At 33.3% G+C, this 16,243-nt stretch overlaps 1 protein-coding gene and 1 long non-coding RNA gene across 9 annotated transcripts in view; one reads left to right on the top strand and one right to left on the bottom strand.

Moving 5' to 3' along the window:
- The first annotated feature begins 1,022 nt into the window (after nucleotides 1–1,022).
- On the top strand, nucleotides 1,023–5,960 carry LOC143255822 (uncharacterized). Its single transcript, XR_013030853.1, has 2 exons — nucleotides 1,023–2,193; nucleotides 5,546–5,960. It is a non-coding gene; the product is annotated as an uncharacterized LOC143255822 (long non-coding RNA).
- Nucleotides 5,961–6,651: 691 nt separating this feature from the next.
- LOC143255821 (serine/threonine-protein phosphatase 2B catalytic subunit 2-like) overlaps nucleotides 6,652–16,243 on the bottom strand; it is a 146,588-nt gene continuing 136,996 nt past the window's right edge. For 5 of the 8 annotated variants that reach the window (XM_076512113.1, XM_076512117.1, XM_076512120.1 and 2 more), the window contains 3 exons: nucleotides 12,643–12,727; nucleotides 11,332–11,429; nucleotides 6,652–10,430 (listed from right to left, as the gene is read on the bottom strand). In XM_076512113.1, coding sequence (XP_076368228.1) covers nucleotides 10,210–10,430; nucleotides 11,332–11,429; nucleotides 12,643–12,727 — 404 coding nt within the window. In that variant the 3' untranslated portion in view covers nucleotides 6,652–10,209. The remainder of the gene's footprint in view (nucleotides 10,431–11,331; nucleotides 11,430–12,642; nucleotides 12,728–16,243) is intronic. The other 3 variants (XM_076512115.1, XM_076512114.1, XM_076512116.1) reach the window with 3 other exon arrangements.

Below are 16,243 nucleotides of genomic sequence, written 5' to 3'. Positions count from 1 at the left end.
CCCAACTTTATATGTTCTAATAATTGAAACCTTTCTTAGTAGCGTTAACGCAGACCCAGACATAACAGGAGTCCACATTCCAGGCAATTACGGCACTCGGCAAAAGTGCCTTGCACACGCTGATGACGTAACCCTAACGTTAACTACAGAAAAAGCAACAGGAAAAAGCATGCTGTCATTAGAAACGTATTGTAGTGCGAGTGGAACGAAAATAAATAAATAAAATCTAAAGGTTCTGGCTGGAGAATCAGAAATGACTCCCCATCCAATATCAGCTGGACAAAAAAAAAAAACATAAAAATTTTAGGAATATGGCTGGGTCCATACGACCCAATAGCCCATAACTGGCCTTAAAGTTGCAGAAATAGAAGAAAAAATAGAAAACTGGAAAGAAAACGAGCTGTCTTATCAAGTTAAAGCAAGGCTGTAAAACAAGTCATATACCCAAGCATAATATATTTAGGCAGAACACTTCCGCCCCCAGAGACGGAAATCAAGAAAATAAATAGGATAATATACAGTTTCATATGGAATTCAAAAAGAGAACGCCTGTCACGAGAAATAGTTAATCTTCCAACCAACGAAGGAGGCCTAGGTCTACCCGAGTTGGACATCTACCTGACAGCAGTTTCTATCCAGAACACATGTAAAATTATGGGGTCTGAACACAACTGTGCTATTTTCTATAACTACACAGTTGGTTTCAACGCCAAATTTTACGGAAATAAAACCAGACCTCAAGCACTACGAGCAGAAACTCCACCAGCCTACTTAAAAAAGATGATTGAAGAAACAAAAAAAGATGACAATAAAAAGCCCAGCAATAGAACTACATAAAATGTTAACAGAAAAAAAGTTCGAAAATTTAACAGATAAAGTAGAAGTCAAAATAGTAATTCAATATCCGCACATAAACTGGAAGACAACATGGTCCACAACAAGCAACAGAAAAATTGAAAGCAAAAGAAGAGACCTTAACTACAAAATAGCACATGACATAGTTAGCACAACAGAGAGATTAAACAAGCAAAAAGTCATGAAAACAAATAAATGTCCGTACTGCCAGTTCATAGAAACAACAAAACATGCTTTCTATGACTGTGCGTACGTTAAAGTATATTGGAGGAAAATATCTGATATTTTCCACACGGACCTGATAAGTTACGCTACAGTTCTCTATAATACCCCACTACCAGTGAAAAGCAACCAGAAATTCTCCTTTTTCTTTTTGTTGAGTGAATTTAAATACTAGATATGATCCGCAAGGTGTAAGGCAGTGTACGAGAATGTAAAGGAAAGTGTTCCGGTGGTAATGAGAAGAATAAGAACTAATACAAGAATAAGGTTAAAAATCGATTATCGGAAGAGGAATAAAACAAGAGATGGGCCCCGGAAGAGTAGAAAATCATGGAAACAAAAGGCGGTTACATAGATCTGAGATTTTAAAAAATTCACTATGTTGAGACAAGCATCACTCGCTGACTTCAAGTGGATAACGAAGGAGGGGACCACAGCGGACCAGCCAACGCTGGAGGTGCAAACCTGTTTTGCGAGTGTGTTTGTGTACTTCACTTAGGTAGGTGCTAGGACAAATGGCTTATGGACCGTAAAAATAGTGACTTTGACTACACATGTGAAGTTGTATATTGTGTTCCCCAAAAGTGAAATCAACGTACGACAGGAAATCAAGATGTTACTATGACGAAGGAATTCTACAGTTACAGATGAAAAGGAAACTAAGGTAAGTAGGGTAAGTATTTTTATAACCTACGTTGTGTTGACTGGGGTTGCGGGATAGGCTAGAGATATGCCCTATCCTCTTCCCACAGTAAGGGTTTAGTTAGATTAGTCAGTGTGTTCTCTAAGCTGAAGGAACGGAGGCGTTGTCCAGAAGATGGAGTTAGGAGGCCTATCCCTAGGGTACGGATCGCATCCGGGGTCCTGACGGGTGGCAGACAGTCCTCGGCGGCAGACGGCGCTGGGAAACCTGCGCGGTTAGCTGTCGAGTTGAGGGTTCGTCACACTGGCGGGTGTTGGGTACGAGAAGGTGAACCCGGAATTCTCAGATCAGTGACGGGAGCCGACTCTTTGAGAAAGGAAAGACCTACAGGGTCAAGTCAAGTACGGATTCGGAATATGGAGACCACACGAACTTGATGACCCGGAGTAACAATCCGAAGTCGCTCAGCATAGGTAAGAGTTTAAATTCCGAGCAGAAATCGAATGTTGACTACAGCCAAGTTCCGACGGCAAGACCAACACGTAAAGTTAAAACGTTTATGTCATTGGCAAATGTGCTACTTAAAATAAAAAATACGTAATTGTTACCCTGGCACAGGGATCTGGGTATCAGAGAGCTATCTTATTCACTCAAGCCTCTAGAGTGCTTAGAGCAAACATCTGTGGGAAGATGACGTTGAAAAAATAGGAAACTATAGATAAATTTTAGTTAGGGTTACGTAAGCGTGTTGCCCACAGAAACAACGCATTATAAAATAGTCCGCGTACAGGGGGCAGCACAAAATGGGAAATAGTTTTCAAAACTATATTTTTTTAAATTTTCTTTTTCTAGAAAATGAAGTCGTTGTTGTTGTTTTGGAATTTCGCACAAAGCTACTCGAGGGCTATCTGTGCTAGCCGTCCCTAATTTAGCAGTGTAAGACTAGAGGGAAGGCAGCTAGTCATCACCACCCACCGCCAACTCTTGGGCTACTCTTTTACCAACGAATAGTGGGATTGACCGTCACATTATACACCCCCACGGCTGGGAGGGCGAGCATGTTTAGCGCGACGCGGGCGAAAATGAAGTCTAATTATACATTTATATATAGTGCTGTGCAAAAGTGTTAGGACAAAGTAGAAAATTAAATTTCAGGCTATTTTCAAAAAACAATGGAAGGTAAATCACAGGTGAATCATGAAAATGTTATTAATTTTCAGATTTAGTACAACAAAAATTCAAGTTCAGCAAACAGTTAATATTTTGTTTAATAACTGCAAAGAGTCTTCAGGCATTATTTCAATATTTAATCAAAGTGTCCTCTAAAATTTTACTCCAAATATTTTTAAAGTTTCTATAGACATAATTTTTGATTTCTCAAATTTTTTACTACCAAATCCCAGATCTGCTTAACAGGGTTGTAATCGGAGATCTGCGGAGGCCATTCTATTATTTGGATGATTCCAGAATCTTCTTTCTTAATTAAGTAATTTCTGCATGGGTTCATACTGCTTCTTCTATGTTTCATGGTGGGCGCTATGCATTGAGGTACATTTCTTTCACCTTTCTCTGCCAGACGTACAACCTAAGTTTTAAACCAAATATTTTGAACTTTAATTCATATGTCTACAACACCTTTTCCTAATCATCAACAGCCAAGTTTTGTACTTTTAAACAAATTTCAGTCTCTTGACGATGTTTGGAGATCGGATTAAATGCAACACGACCAACTATTCCCTTCTCTTACTTATACATCTAGACACCTTTCTGTCAATTGCCACATGGTTGATTACTTCACGCTTGATATTAATAGCAATCTTATTTCTGTCCCAAAGACTGCATAAATGAGAGTATTAATATCAGTATAATTTAATTCAGGTTTTTTCAAATCTATCAATTTTGGTCTCACGATCTATGGTGTACATGACAGTTTTTAGAGAATATTTCAACTCTGCAGCAATTTGTCGGAGAGTCCATCCAGCATCAAGTAAAGCTTTTATACAAACTCTCAGCTCTACTGTCAATTCTCTATGCTTTGGGGGCCGTCGAATGACAACAAAACTTAATATATAGTGCTAAACACTGTTTATTTGTGGAGTGCTATTAAATTGATTTTTTAGCATATAGCGTTACTATTATACTAGTTTCTTTTTATATAGCTAAGAAACTGCATGTGGTGCCATGACATTTATTTCAGACGTCAAATTTGGTCAGTATTTTCATTCAAGCAGGACCCTTCGACATGCCCTTGGTACAATATTCGCATTCTGGGCTAACACTTTTCTACAGTACTGTACATAAGAAAAAATGTATCTCATCTCCCCCATTGATGTAATGTATTATTTTTTGCTGCTTTTTTGTAAGAAACCACCTACCCACATCTGGCTGCAGACAGCAAAATGTGGGGTAAAGCACCCACATTTTCTAAATGTTTATCAGTCATGTGAAGCTGGCAAAGTTGAGGTTAAAAATTCGATAGACACTGTACTCCTAATGTAATTTGAGTCTTACTTCCGCCAATACCTCTAAAAAGCAAGGGACATTATATGATGACCCATCATATGATTTCTGCCCAGACATTGGATGTTTTTATTGTGACTGTGATCTTTCCTCTCGAATTTAAATTTAATTGTACTTCATTTTATATTTGGATATGCTACATAAGGTTCGCGTTATCCTTCCTTATGATATTTAGTTTATATGTATGTATACACACACACACACACACACTAGCGAAAGTATCACGTTATTAAGTGTACGCATTTTAGCAAGTGCATTAAATTTATAATGAAGGTGAAAATATCGATCCAATTTTAAAACGTAAATAATTTCTGAACTAAGGTATTTTCTGTTATATCACTAACATTTTAAATAAAAAACCTCTTTAATCAATGGAGACTCTACATTAAGAAATCTACAGATCATTCCAATATTGTTTTTTGTACAGGGTGTTCGGAAAGTCACTGTGTACTTATATATTTATTAACAGACATGTTTCAATATAGAATACAGGAGGTAAATATGAATGACAATTATAAACAATGTTGAAAGTGACCCCCGTTGGCATCAATACAGGCCTGGATCCTTCTTATTTTGTTTCTAAACACCGCTATCAGTTGGTGGCTTGAAATAGACTGAATAAAATATGATCACGAAACTGCACAGTGACTTTCTGAACACCCTGTACTTTCAGCACATAGAGCTATGGTGGTCACACACTATTTTCTGTAATTTTTTCGCTAGCTCACCTGATTAAAAAGATGTGCATACCTTCAGGTTTATTAGGTTCTTTCCCGTTGGAGATATAACAGTCACACATATACAGACTCGTCTCTGTCTGCGATTTCTGTGTGTAATATAGGGAACCACATTTTTCTGATGTGGGTTTTCGCAAGCTCACCTCACAAAATAATGCTGTAGTGCAACGGCATGAATAAGTAATAAAACCCAGGTGCATACCCTAAGGTTTCACTTAGTATGGATGCAAAATTTAAGGTTTCGAGGTTTTTTCTCTTGTAGGTTTGGTGGTTACACACATACACATCCTTTTATAGTTCTCAGTGCAATAGATGGCTTCAGCTTTATGTGTGTGGTTACTTTTAACCCTTACCACTTTCAGATTAGTCATGCCAAAGATGCAAATTTTGTTGGAGAAAACCGTGGCACCTAAGTGAAAATTGGAAACAAAATTAATGCATAACAATTATGAATTGTTTTATTTTCTGTATTTACTACGAAAAGTGAAATTATCATTTGTTTGATCATATATTTTTTACGTGAGGAATCAAATGTGTACATTGTTTGTTTTTTGACTTTCGCGCAAAGCTACACGAGGGTCATCTGCGCTACCCGTCCCTCATTGTGTGGTGTAAGACTAGAGGGAAGACAGCTAGTCATCACTACCCACCACCAATTTTTGGACTACTATTTTACCAACAAACAGTGAGATTGACCGTCAGTGTATAACGCCTCACGACTGAAAGGGCAAGCGTGTTTGATGTGACGGGGATTCGAACTCGCGACCCTCAGATTACGAGTCAAGCGCCCAAAGCACCTGGCCATGTCGGGCTAAAATGTGTACTTATCTCTATTACAATACTCCTGAGATGTATATTATAGTACCCTTGTTTGTTTATACATACAATATCAAAATGTGAAATAAACAGTTTTGTATATTCATGTTTAATTAGAATGTTCCCCGATTTGTTCATATATGAGGTTTATTAAAATACTCTGTAAATATTTTACTTGTTTTTATATTTTATTTAAATCGTTAGAAAACTTGACATGTTTAGATTTTATTAGAATACTAAGTGGATATATTTATATGTATTAATTATAGTACTCTCTCAATAATTGCTTATATTCAGATATTACTATTATGTTTTATGGACAGCTTTTATTAGTATATTTCTAGATAATTTGTGAGTTTCAAATATATTCCTGAGCAAATGAAAACTACGATGAATACATCCAAGATAGATTATCCATTTAGGCTGCAATGAAATCTCCCTAAATATCTTTTAATATTGGGATATTCTAACGGATAACTTTGCGCGTGCATGTTTGAACAAAATTCTCTCTGTATAGTTCACAGAACTAAGTGTTCCTTAACATTTTTACTAGTTTCTAATTTTTATCTAAAATTACTAAACGTTAAACAGACACAAACAATTACAACAAAAGAACTATCAAAATGTATTAAATACTAAAGTTAAATGTTTTCTAATTTGTAAATAATACAAATTTTATTTAAAATAGTCTCAGTGAATATCCAGTAGACTAATCACCCCTTTTAATAATGCACGTTTCATATATTTTTATCCAGGTTTTTAAATGCCACAACATTAGGATGGCAGAAATGTGGTATTCACAGTACAATGACGGAATACTGCACCTAAACATCTGTTCGAATAGATAAACTACACTTCAGAACAGAACGTGTTTTATTTGTATATCCATTTTGCTTTTAAATTTTTATTGAACACAAATGTCTTTACAACATGACATTGTGATATCATTTACAACAAGTGCACAGTAGACAGGAAACAGGCCTGAAATTTTATTGGCATTAAAATTCTTGAAAGAGAAAAACTGTTAAAAAGTATTTTTTTTATAAACTTACAGACATACAAGAACAATCACTGATTAGCTGTAAAAAAATAAAAAAAAAAAACAAAACCGTTAATAACAGCTTATAGAACAAAACTTTGAAAGGGAAACCATATTCTACATTTTAACAAAATTAAAGGTTTTAGAGATACTATACAATAACACTATAATTTCTATTCAATATATGATACCAACAAAGTTTTTTTATGCAGACAACTAATTTTTACATAAGTAAAATACATGAGTAACTGAAGAATTAATTATGAATATATATATACATATATATTTTATCTACTGTACTCGCATAAGAATCTGCTTTTCATACAAAGCAGATAACCTCACTAAATATTTCTCTAAAGAAAAAAACATTTATTCAGAAATTCTTTTTTGAAAATGCACAGAAAATTTACCACAGTGTAGATTGTTCTTTGAATGTCTGTTAGCTGAATTTTATTTATCATAAAACATCTACATCAAGACTGCAAGGAAGAAAAAATTGACATGGAAGTGGAATTGTAGTTTTGACAAACAAGGATCATACTGCAACAATTGTATTTTGAAAGGAACAAGAAGTGGATAGAATCTCTTATAATTTAATCATACATAAGCCATCAAGTACATTTTGTTTTTCTCCTGGTAAACCTAGAAACATTCTAGACAAATGTTTTGACATGTTTATAAGTCTTCTGAAACTATCATTCAGGTACTGTACGATAAAGAAGAAAGTACAAAAATTAATGTTTTAAACAGTAAGTTAAAGACACAGACATAATTTAATATGGGGATATCACAAAGAAAATGAAACTCTGAGGTGCATATATATAAATTTTGGTAAAGTATGGGGCAGATATCAATGTGCCTAATGATCTGCATTTAAATGGTAACATAACAGTCAGAACATTACAGAAATAGCACTATTTTAACTCATAAGATTATAAAACAAAAACAAAAAATAAGACTCTTGGCTTGAGGCAAGTTTGGCAGGCCATAACCTTTTTTCTCTAATTTGTTTCATTACATAAAAAGGCATATCAACCCTTGACCAAAATTTTTATCTATGAAACCACCATCTCTCACATAAATATTATTTATGACTAGGCAGACAATGTCCAGTTTGTAAATAAAAATAATCTGGACTACAATTACCTGTTTATCTTTAAAGAAACAATGACAACTATTCTTAAATAATCAATGAAAACTAAACAAAAATTAAGGTAACATTTTTAAATATTACATTATTCTAATATGCTAGACAATATTTTCTGAAACAGTTTTTAGAAAGATTTTGTTTATCTTAAAAAACAACAACACATTGTGCATTGAAATAAATGACATTTTTAGATGGTTTGTTCAAAAAATTATCCACAAACTATCAGGAATTTAAAACATGTGAGAATATGAGTTAAGCAGTAATAATACAGCCCCTAATATATGTTAGAAAGGAATTTAAAAGAAAACATCAAAAAAGACACATCTGGTAGTAACACCACTAGGTTTTCTTAAAAATACATGAAAAAACTTTTTAAGGCCTGATTTCTGGCTTTACCTCATTAAAGCATGTCTCTGCTTTGACGTTTTGTTTTTTATTCATACATGTTAAGGCTTTCTTGTATTTAACAAAGTATACCACATACCTAAACAAACCACAGAAGCATCCCTAGCTCTGTAAAGCCATCAAATGACAAACGTCTATGAGACTGTAAGGCCCATGCCATGTAACTGTACAATGTAGGAGAAGAGATGAGAGGAGTGGGTCTTCCCACTCCAGAGAAAAACTTGGTATTGATAATAAGTTGGAACTTTATCACTACACATATACAATAGTTATACAATGTGAAATTTGAAAATGTTCTCAAAAATGGGAAAAAAGGGAATTCTTAAAGCTTATAATGTTTTATAACAGAACTAACATTCCATGAAAATGTTAACAAAACATGCTCAACTATGCTTGAATGGACATTAAAAGTGCTCATCAAATCACTTGTATATATATATATATATATATATATATACCTATGAACATCTGCCAGGGGCTGGAAGGACAAGCAAAGTAGATGGCAAGTAGAGTTTTGCTCTAAAATGATGGATAAATGTTTCTGCATCTTTTTATCTATTCAAAAAGAGCATAACTGAAAACATGATAAAAAAAAGCATAAAATGCAATAAATCAGCAGCAAACAAGTAAACAAAAGGCACCCTTTTGTAGAAAATGTGCAATTTTTGGGATAAAAATTCAAAACTCACTTTCCACAACTATGTGCCACATGTTTATTGTAAAGGTGTCTCTCATGCAATAACTTCATTTAATTAGTGTTAGCTGCCAAATACAACAAAATACAGAGATCATAAATTGAAATGCCAAGCACTTGATGGGTTTTGGGCAGGCTGAGGGGATTAACTGCAGCTCATATCTGTAACACCACCAAATACTTTGGGCTACCTGTCTTCCACAATAATGCACAAAAAGTCAATAACAATAATAATTGGGGAGGAATAATATACACACACACACACACACACACAAATATATATGTATACTTCCAAAATGGAATAATAGGTTCTGATGTCACACAAAAATTTTTCAAAGTAATGAATTTATAACACACCTTTGATTTGAACACATTATTTTCTTAATATTTTAGAATTCACTAAAACAAAATTTTAACATAAGCAAATTTGACCCAACACTTGTGTAATTAGGTAAAGGGACTGTCAAGTGTTTCATTCATTACAAACAATAAATGACATTTGTAGATTGGCATTGTTAAAGGTTTCGTGTAAAAAAATAAACAATGCTGGTATTTCAACCTTTTCTACCTAACGTTATACAGAAGTTGTGAAAACAAAGCAAAATTTTTATTTCGACAAGTCAATATCAAATATCACTTGGTTTGACACAGAATGCACATCTGTCTCTTCCAGATTAGTCTGAGACAGGTAGCCCAGAACCTGAAGATTTGAGCCAAGACAACTTTACATTCTTTCTGGGAATGTGAAACAGTCTGTTATTCCTACTGCTCACTATATTTCCTCCCCATTTGCTTTCTTTACAAATCTCTTTCAATCCCATGATTGTCTTTGACAGTTTGTAGATGGAAAAAAAAGATTGGAAAGGTGCCTTGGCTCTAAGGTAAAACAGGTGAATAAGAAAGTAAAAGAGACCACAGAAAACTGGAAAGAAAAGCAGAGACCATGGCACTCTGTGCCAGACTTCCATTTCCTAACAGAATGCAGGACATGGCAGGGTGTTATGTAGTAATCAGCTGCATTTCCTTAACAGTACCAGGCTGGGATGTAAATCTGGCGAAGTAAAGTTTCAAGGCTGCCCCTCGCTGGTTCCAAAGTCCAGTGTGCTTGGCCTTATCATAGGAATTGTCTCAAGAACTATGGCGTGTTGCATTATGCTGAGCCATGGATGCCTGAGACTGAGAGTATGTTGAGTCATCTGTTGATCCGTGGCCCACTGGAGATGGAGTGTGTGCTGCATCCTTGCGGGGTGGCATGCGTTCATTTATCTTATCCAAGCCTTTGGCCTCTTCAAAGCTGGTAATTCTGTGATGTGGTGAAAATCCTGCCAGTTCTGCAGAAGAAGCAAGTACTGAAAAATTCACAGATGTTGCAAAAACATCAGAATGTGAATCTAAAGTTATTCATTGCTAACTATAGCAATAAAACATCTACAAATTAATAACAGTTTATTTAAGCTTTGAAATAAATTCCTTTTCATTGAGAGATCACATTACTAAGCCCATTTAAAAAAAAGTTTATGTTAGTAATGCATAAAACTAAACAGTACTTGGTAACATACGAATTAACACATTTACTTCCAAAACCTGCCTTACAGAGCAAATCCATATAATTTAACACCAGTCTATCTTAATGGTAAGATTTCATTAAAGAATCCTCATAAAGAGACTATAGAGTGTTACTGAAAGTACCATTACTACATTTAAAAACAGAAATTTTTCTTATGTTACAATTAAGAACATTTAGGTAATGTTTAACTGGAAAAATAGCTTCCATCAAGTCCAAGCCAAGTCCTTTGAGCTAAATCACCCACTTTGCCAACTAGATTTTAAAATATTTTTGTATTTTTCAAGATTTTGTGTGCTGAAGTAATTAATTTTTCTTGCAAATTGTTCAGGCAACACAACAAAATGTTTATACAATAATTTCCTAAACTTCATGAACACTAGAAATTTTTACTAAAAACAAGACAAAAACCTCAATACTATTCTCTCCCATTGCTAGTAAAAATAATATTAGTTACATTTTTACTAAAAACAAGACAAAAACCTCAACACTATTCTCTCCCATTGCTAGTAAAAACAATATTAGTTACATTTTTAACACTATGCTAAAATATCACTTTGCTATCTGTTTTAATACTATATTAAAACATCACGAGATATCTTTTTTTTAATAATACATCAGAACATAGCTGTACATCTTTCCCATTTCAGATTAAAACAACACCAATAGGTAGAAATGCAGATTACCATTTTTCAGTGATGTTCTGCCACCAGAGAGTGCTCCTAATGGTAAAGTTCCAGTTGGGGTTAAGCCTTTCAGTTGAAGAACACTCTCGCTTTCCTCTCTGTGTTGAAAAATTTTCACAAATTTATAAATTTCAGATAGAGAATATTTACAGATATTAATACGAAATTTATCTGTTAATTTTAGACAAAACATCACAGTGACTACTACAATATTTAACAAGTGAACTCCACTGACTAATCTGTTATTGAAATAAATAATACTTTTGCAGTGTAAACAGCCGAAATGTAAGGAACGTTTAAGTAGCAGGTAATCTGCAAAGCAATGTGTATATCTATACATTTAATTACTTATTTTTCACATTGCATTTCATAACAATATTTAGCTAGTTATTTCAACACACATTTACAAAATAATTAATAAATCACAGGTGTGTAATTTCTAAGCTGAAAGATTAACCAGGGTATAACACTTAGTCCTTTAATATTTCTAGCAATAAATGTAAATTAATCAAGATATCTTGAATGTAATATATTTTTTCATTATCTCTTCATCATCACGCATTTGAGCACCATTTGACTCAGTGATGTCGAGAAAACCCACTTGTAGAGAAATATATACGTAAAAACAACAATGACCGAAGAAGGTCGAAACATTGTTCGCTCCTCTACATAAAATATTTTCTCCACCCAAATGAGCCAGTTTTTACATGTATATTTACCATCTGACTCACTTTCGTTATCTTCTAAACTACCCGGTCAAGTACATCAAGCAAATTTACAAAGTAATCAGGGATATTACTCGCCACATTAGTGACGTGGGCATGATCGGTACACAATTATTGCACATTTCATTTAGGCACCTTGTTGGCTGCTGAAAGGCCGAGGGGAAAATAATGAGGTAAATCACATATAAACGTTAAGTGCGATGACAATAAATATTTTCCAACTAATTTTACTCCCATGTGTCACAAGCGGCAATTCTGAATGACAACAAGAGACACTTATCTCAGTCTTAAGTGTGTGGTAGCACTGAAAAATATACATCTCAGCTGCAGTGAAATGGTTCACAGGTTAAGGTAACAACTGATAATACGTAGCTGATAACAAAAACAAATCAAAATAACAGTCTTTAAAACTTTGAATTGTTTTATTACTCCTTAACCACCTAGATTGAATTTATTCTTATTAAAGAGTAGTGTTTAATGACTAAAGATACCAACAATACAGGTGTTGTTGAAATGGACTCATTCTCTGACTATACAATGATTATCTTTACTGACATTACCTGGTTAACATGATAATGACACATACCGAAGCACCGAGAACACTCTGGCCATCTTTCCTATAGCTCTAATCTTGTTTCGGATAACTTCTTTTCTAGCTCCCGCTGTGCCACCTTAGAAGAAAAAAATCCATTAGAAGGAAAATGTTACTTCTGAAAGACCATAAAAATCAATTTCACCAGTCTGAAATACAAGTAGTAGTTTATATTCAATTACAGAATGCTACAAAAAAGCAGTTTTAATAATGATGACAAGTCAAAACTTATAGCAAGACATATGCAGGATGGAGGCTCAGCATGGCCATGTGGTTAGGGTGCTCGGCTTGCAATCTGAGAGTCATATATCATATCCCCATCCCACTAAACATGTTCTTGTTTTTCAGCCATGGGGGTATTATAATATTACAGTCAGTCCCACTATTTGTTAGTAAGAGCATAGACCACAAGTTGGTGGTGGGTGGTGATTACAAGCTGCCTTCCCTTTAGTCTTTCACAGTTAAATTAGTGATGGCTAGAACAGATAGTCCTCAGGTAGAATTGTGTCAAATTCAAAATGAACAAACAAATATAAATTAGGCTTATACTTTATGTACATAAAAACCTAATCTTGCAATTACAACATTTTTAAAGTTTCATAACTTAATGTAAATCAGTTTTAATTTTTAATGTTAGAAAATTTTTAAATGTGAAACTTGTATTTCAAGGCTGATTTGTTGACATTTTTAAATGATTCTCTATGTTCTTATATAAGTAACATATTTTAACACAGTTTATGTTACCATGGTGATTTCAGAAATTCATCATTACAATGCTGTTGTTGTTTTGTTTTAGCATGAAGCTACACAATTGGTTAACTATACTTTCTCCACCAGGGGAAAACAACCCTCAAATTTTAGTGTTTTAAGTCCATAAACTCATCACTCATCATTATGCCCCTTTAAGTTTTTCTCTAAAATTCATACAGGATAATTTCTGACAAGTTTGAAAACAGATTATGTTAGATACTGAAAAAATTACCTGGAATCAGTCAGATTGCTTTAAATTCATTCAAATGAAATGCTTCTTATCAATTAATGAAAGTTAAGAAATTCAAAATTAACCAGTTAATTCTTAATGTTTGGAAATAAATGAATACATTGCATGTTTAAGATGAAATTATAAGTTTGTTATTTTAGTATGAGGAATTCCATTAAACTAACACTAAAAAGTATCTGAAACACGGTTATTAGTAGGGCAGAAACTGTGACTAATTATTAAGTAGAACATAACAACCAAACAACGCAAAGAGCTTAATGAACTCGAACAAATGTTAGTAAATGCAGAGGGTAAAGTAAACTGGGTGAGTTGGTTATTGTTAAACTGAAACTGAATTTAATGAGCAATTACTAGAAATAGCTATCTTTCTGCATATGTATGTGTGTGTATACTCATATATACATCCACACATATAAATTAAACATGATTCAGAGGTAGCTGTCTTTCTGCATGTGTATGTGTGTGTATACTCATATATACATCCACACATATAAATTAAACATGATTCAGAGGTAGCTATCTTTCTGCATGTGTATGTGTACTCATATATACATCCACACATATAAATTAAACATGATTCAGAAGTGTAATCATTAAACATTTTTATAATCCTTATTTGTAACATTAAATAAACTTGGCCTTATTCCAGTATTTGATGCACACATTTTTTATCTTTACTTTCACAATTAGATCAAAAAATTAATACTACAGTCATGCTTGACATACATGTTGAAGACAGGACCAACAAATTTTCTAGTTTTACAGATGCAAAAAGGGGTTATAGTTTAAAGTAAATCCACATCCAATTTTATGCACTGAAGATTTACAAATCCAAATACAGTGAAAAAGAAACAAATATCAATAAACATAATCTACCAAAATTAATGTATTTTAAAACACAGAAAGATAGTGACCTTTACTTCTGTGAAGGTTTTAGTTGAAAATGGTTGGGGTCAAACTGTATTCACATAACCATATTTTATATTATGCATTTTTAAAATTATTGACCAAGTCACATAAGCACCTTCCACTAGACTTCAAGCAGATGCAAAGTATTCTGGGTTTAATGCTGGTAAAATTAATAAATTCCACAATAGAAACTTTGATAAGTTTCTCGATGCATGATAAGCATATAAAATAAAGTGGCACTTCCCAAACTTGCTTTAAAATTCTTCCACCACTGAACAAATTTAATAGTGACAAATTTTCTTAACAAAAAGAAAGAATGCTAAATTATTTTTATTCAGAAAAAAGAAGAAAACACATTCTGTCTGTTTGTTTTTAAATACACAAACATTTTCAACCTTCCTTATTTAATTTCAGCCATTTCCATTCATTTTTCTTGAGGAAGATGAAACAAATATTTTAGGCACTTTAACATTACAGTAACATAATTCTTCACTTTTTACTATACAAGCACACTTAAAAGTTAAATCATTTAATTAAGGTACAAAAATACACATTCAAAACACTCTATACTGATATATTTGTACAAGATCTACTTTCAGACATGTGACTTGAAGAAATCAACTAAAGTTTCTTCACAAACAATTTTTAAAACTAATAACAATACTAATACACTACAACTGTTCTGGTCACACTAAAGTCTCATGCAAACTACTAGTACATGTACAGAGAAATTACTTACGTCCCCATTCAAGACATCGAGCCAATTAGGAAGGTAATCATGAAAATAAAACATCACACTAAAGAAACAACCAACAGACCTAAATGTCAAACTAAAGGTTAACATTATGTCTCTGCAACCTTTAACAGTTACTTTTGGTATTCACTAGAACATCCTGTTTCCATCAACCAAAAGAGAAGAGAGAAACATCCTATTTTCAGATAAACATACAGTAAGAACAAAAAATTATTTTAAACAGTTTGCTATTAAAAATCATGAAATATATTAAATTTTGATTATTATCACAGTTAATGAAACATTTGGTTGATTATATTTCAATGACATGTACAGATGTATCATAAAATTACTATAAAAACTTAGGAACAAGATATCTGCTATATGTATAAAAATATCTAAGACTTCTTACACAAAGAATGAAAACCTTTTTCTACTCATCTTCATAAAATATTCTCTTGCTGGACACAAGTTAATAGTTCACACATTTCACATAATTATACACATTTTTTTAAAAGTTGTGAACTGAAAAAAAAAGTTCTTTATTGGATAATTAGAAACTAGGAATTAAAATAATAATTTCATTAACTGGAGCTCAATAAGATAAACTGATAATACATAAAATGTTCCGAGACATATATTTAAATTTCTTGTTTTTACAGGTCATAAAATAGAGGAAAATAACTGACTGACAGTCAGGGTTATTGTGAACAGAGTTAATACATTCAAGAAAAAAGAGAAATGAGGCAGTGGAAAGAGAATGGGTGAAAGTGTGTAGCTTGCATTTTAGACACTGGATGATGAAATACAAGATACCTGTAAACAAGAGAGAAGTCACCAAAATAATAGTTATTATGTATTTTAATACATTTAACAGTACATCGGTCAGTGAAGGACTACATTTTACATCGGATGGTCTGTGTTTTGTTACAATAATGGCCCACAAGTAACAT

Source organism: Tachypleus tridentatus, chromosome 7 (assembly GCF_004210375.1).
Source record: "Tachypleus tridentatus isolate NWPU-2018 chromosome 7, ASM421037v1, whole genome shotgun sequence".
NCBI lineage: Eukaryota > Metazoa > Arthropoda > Merostomata > Xiphosura > Limulidae > Tachypleus > Tachypleus tridentatus.
The sequence above is the reverse complement of the archived record's forward strand: the minus strand, read 5'-3'. Positions and strand labels throughout refer to the sequence as shown.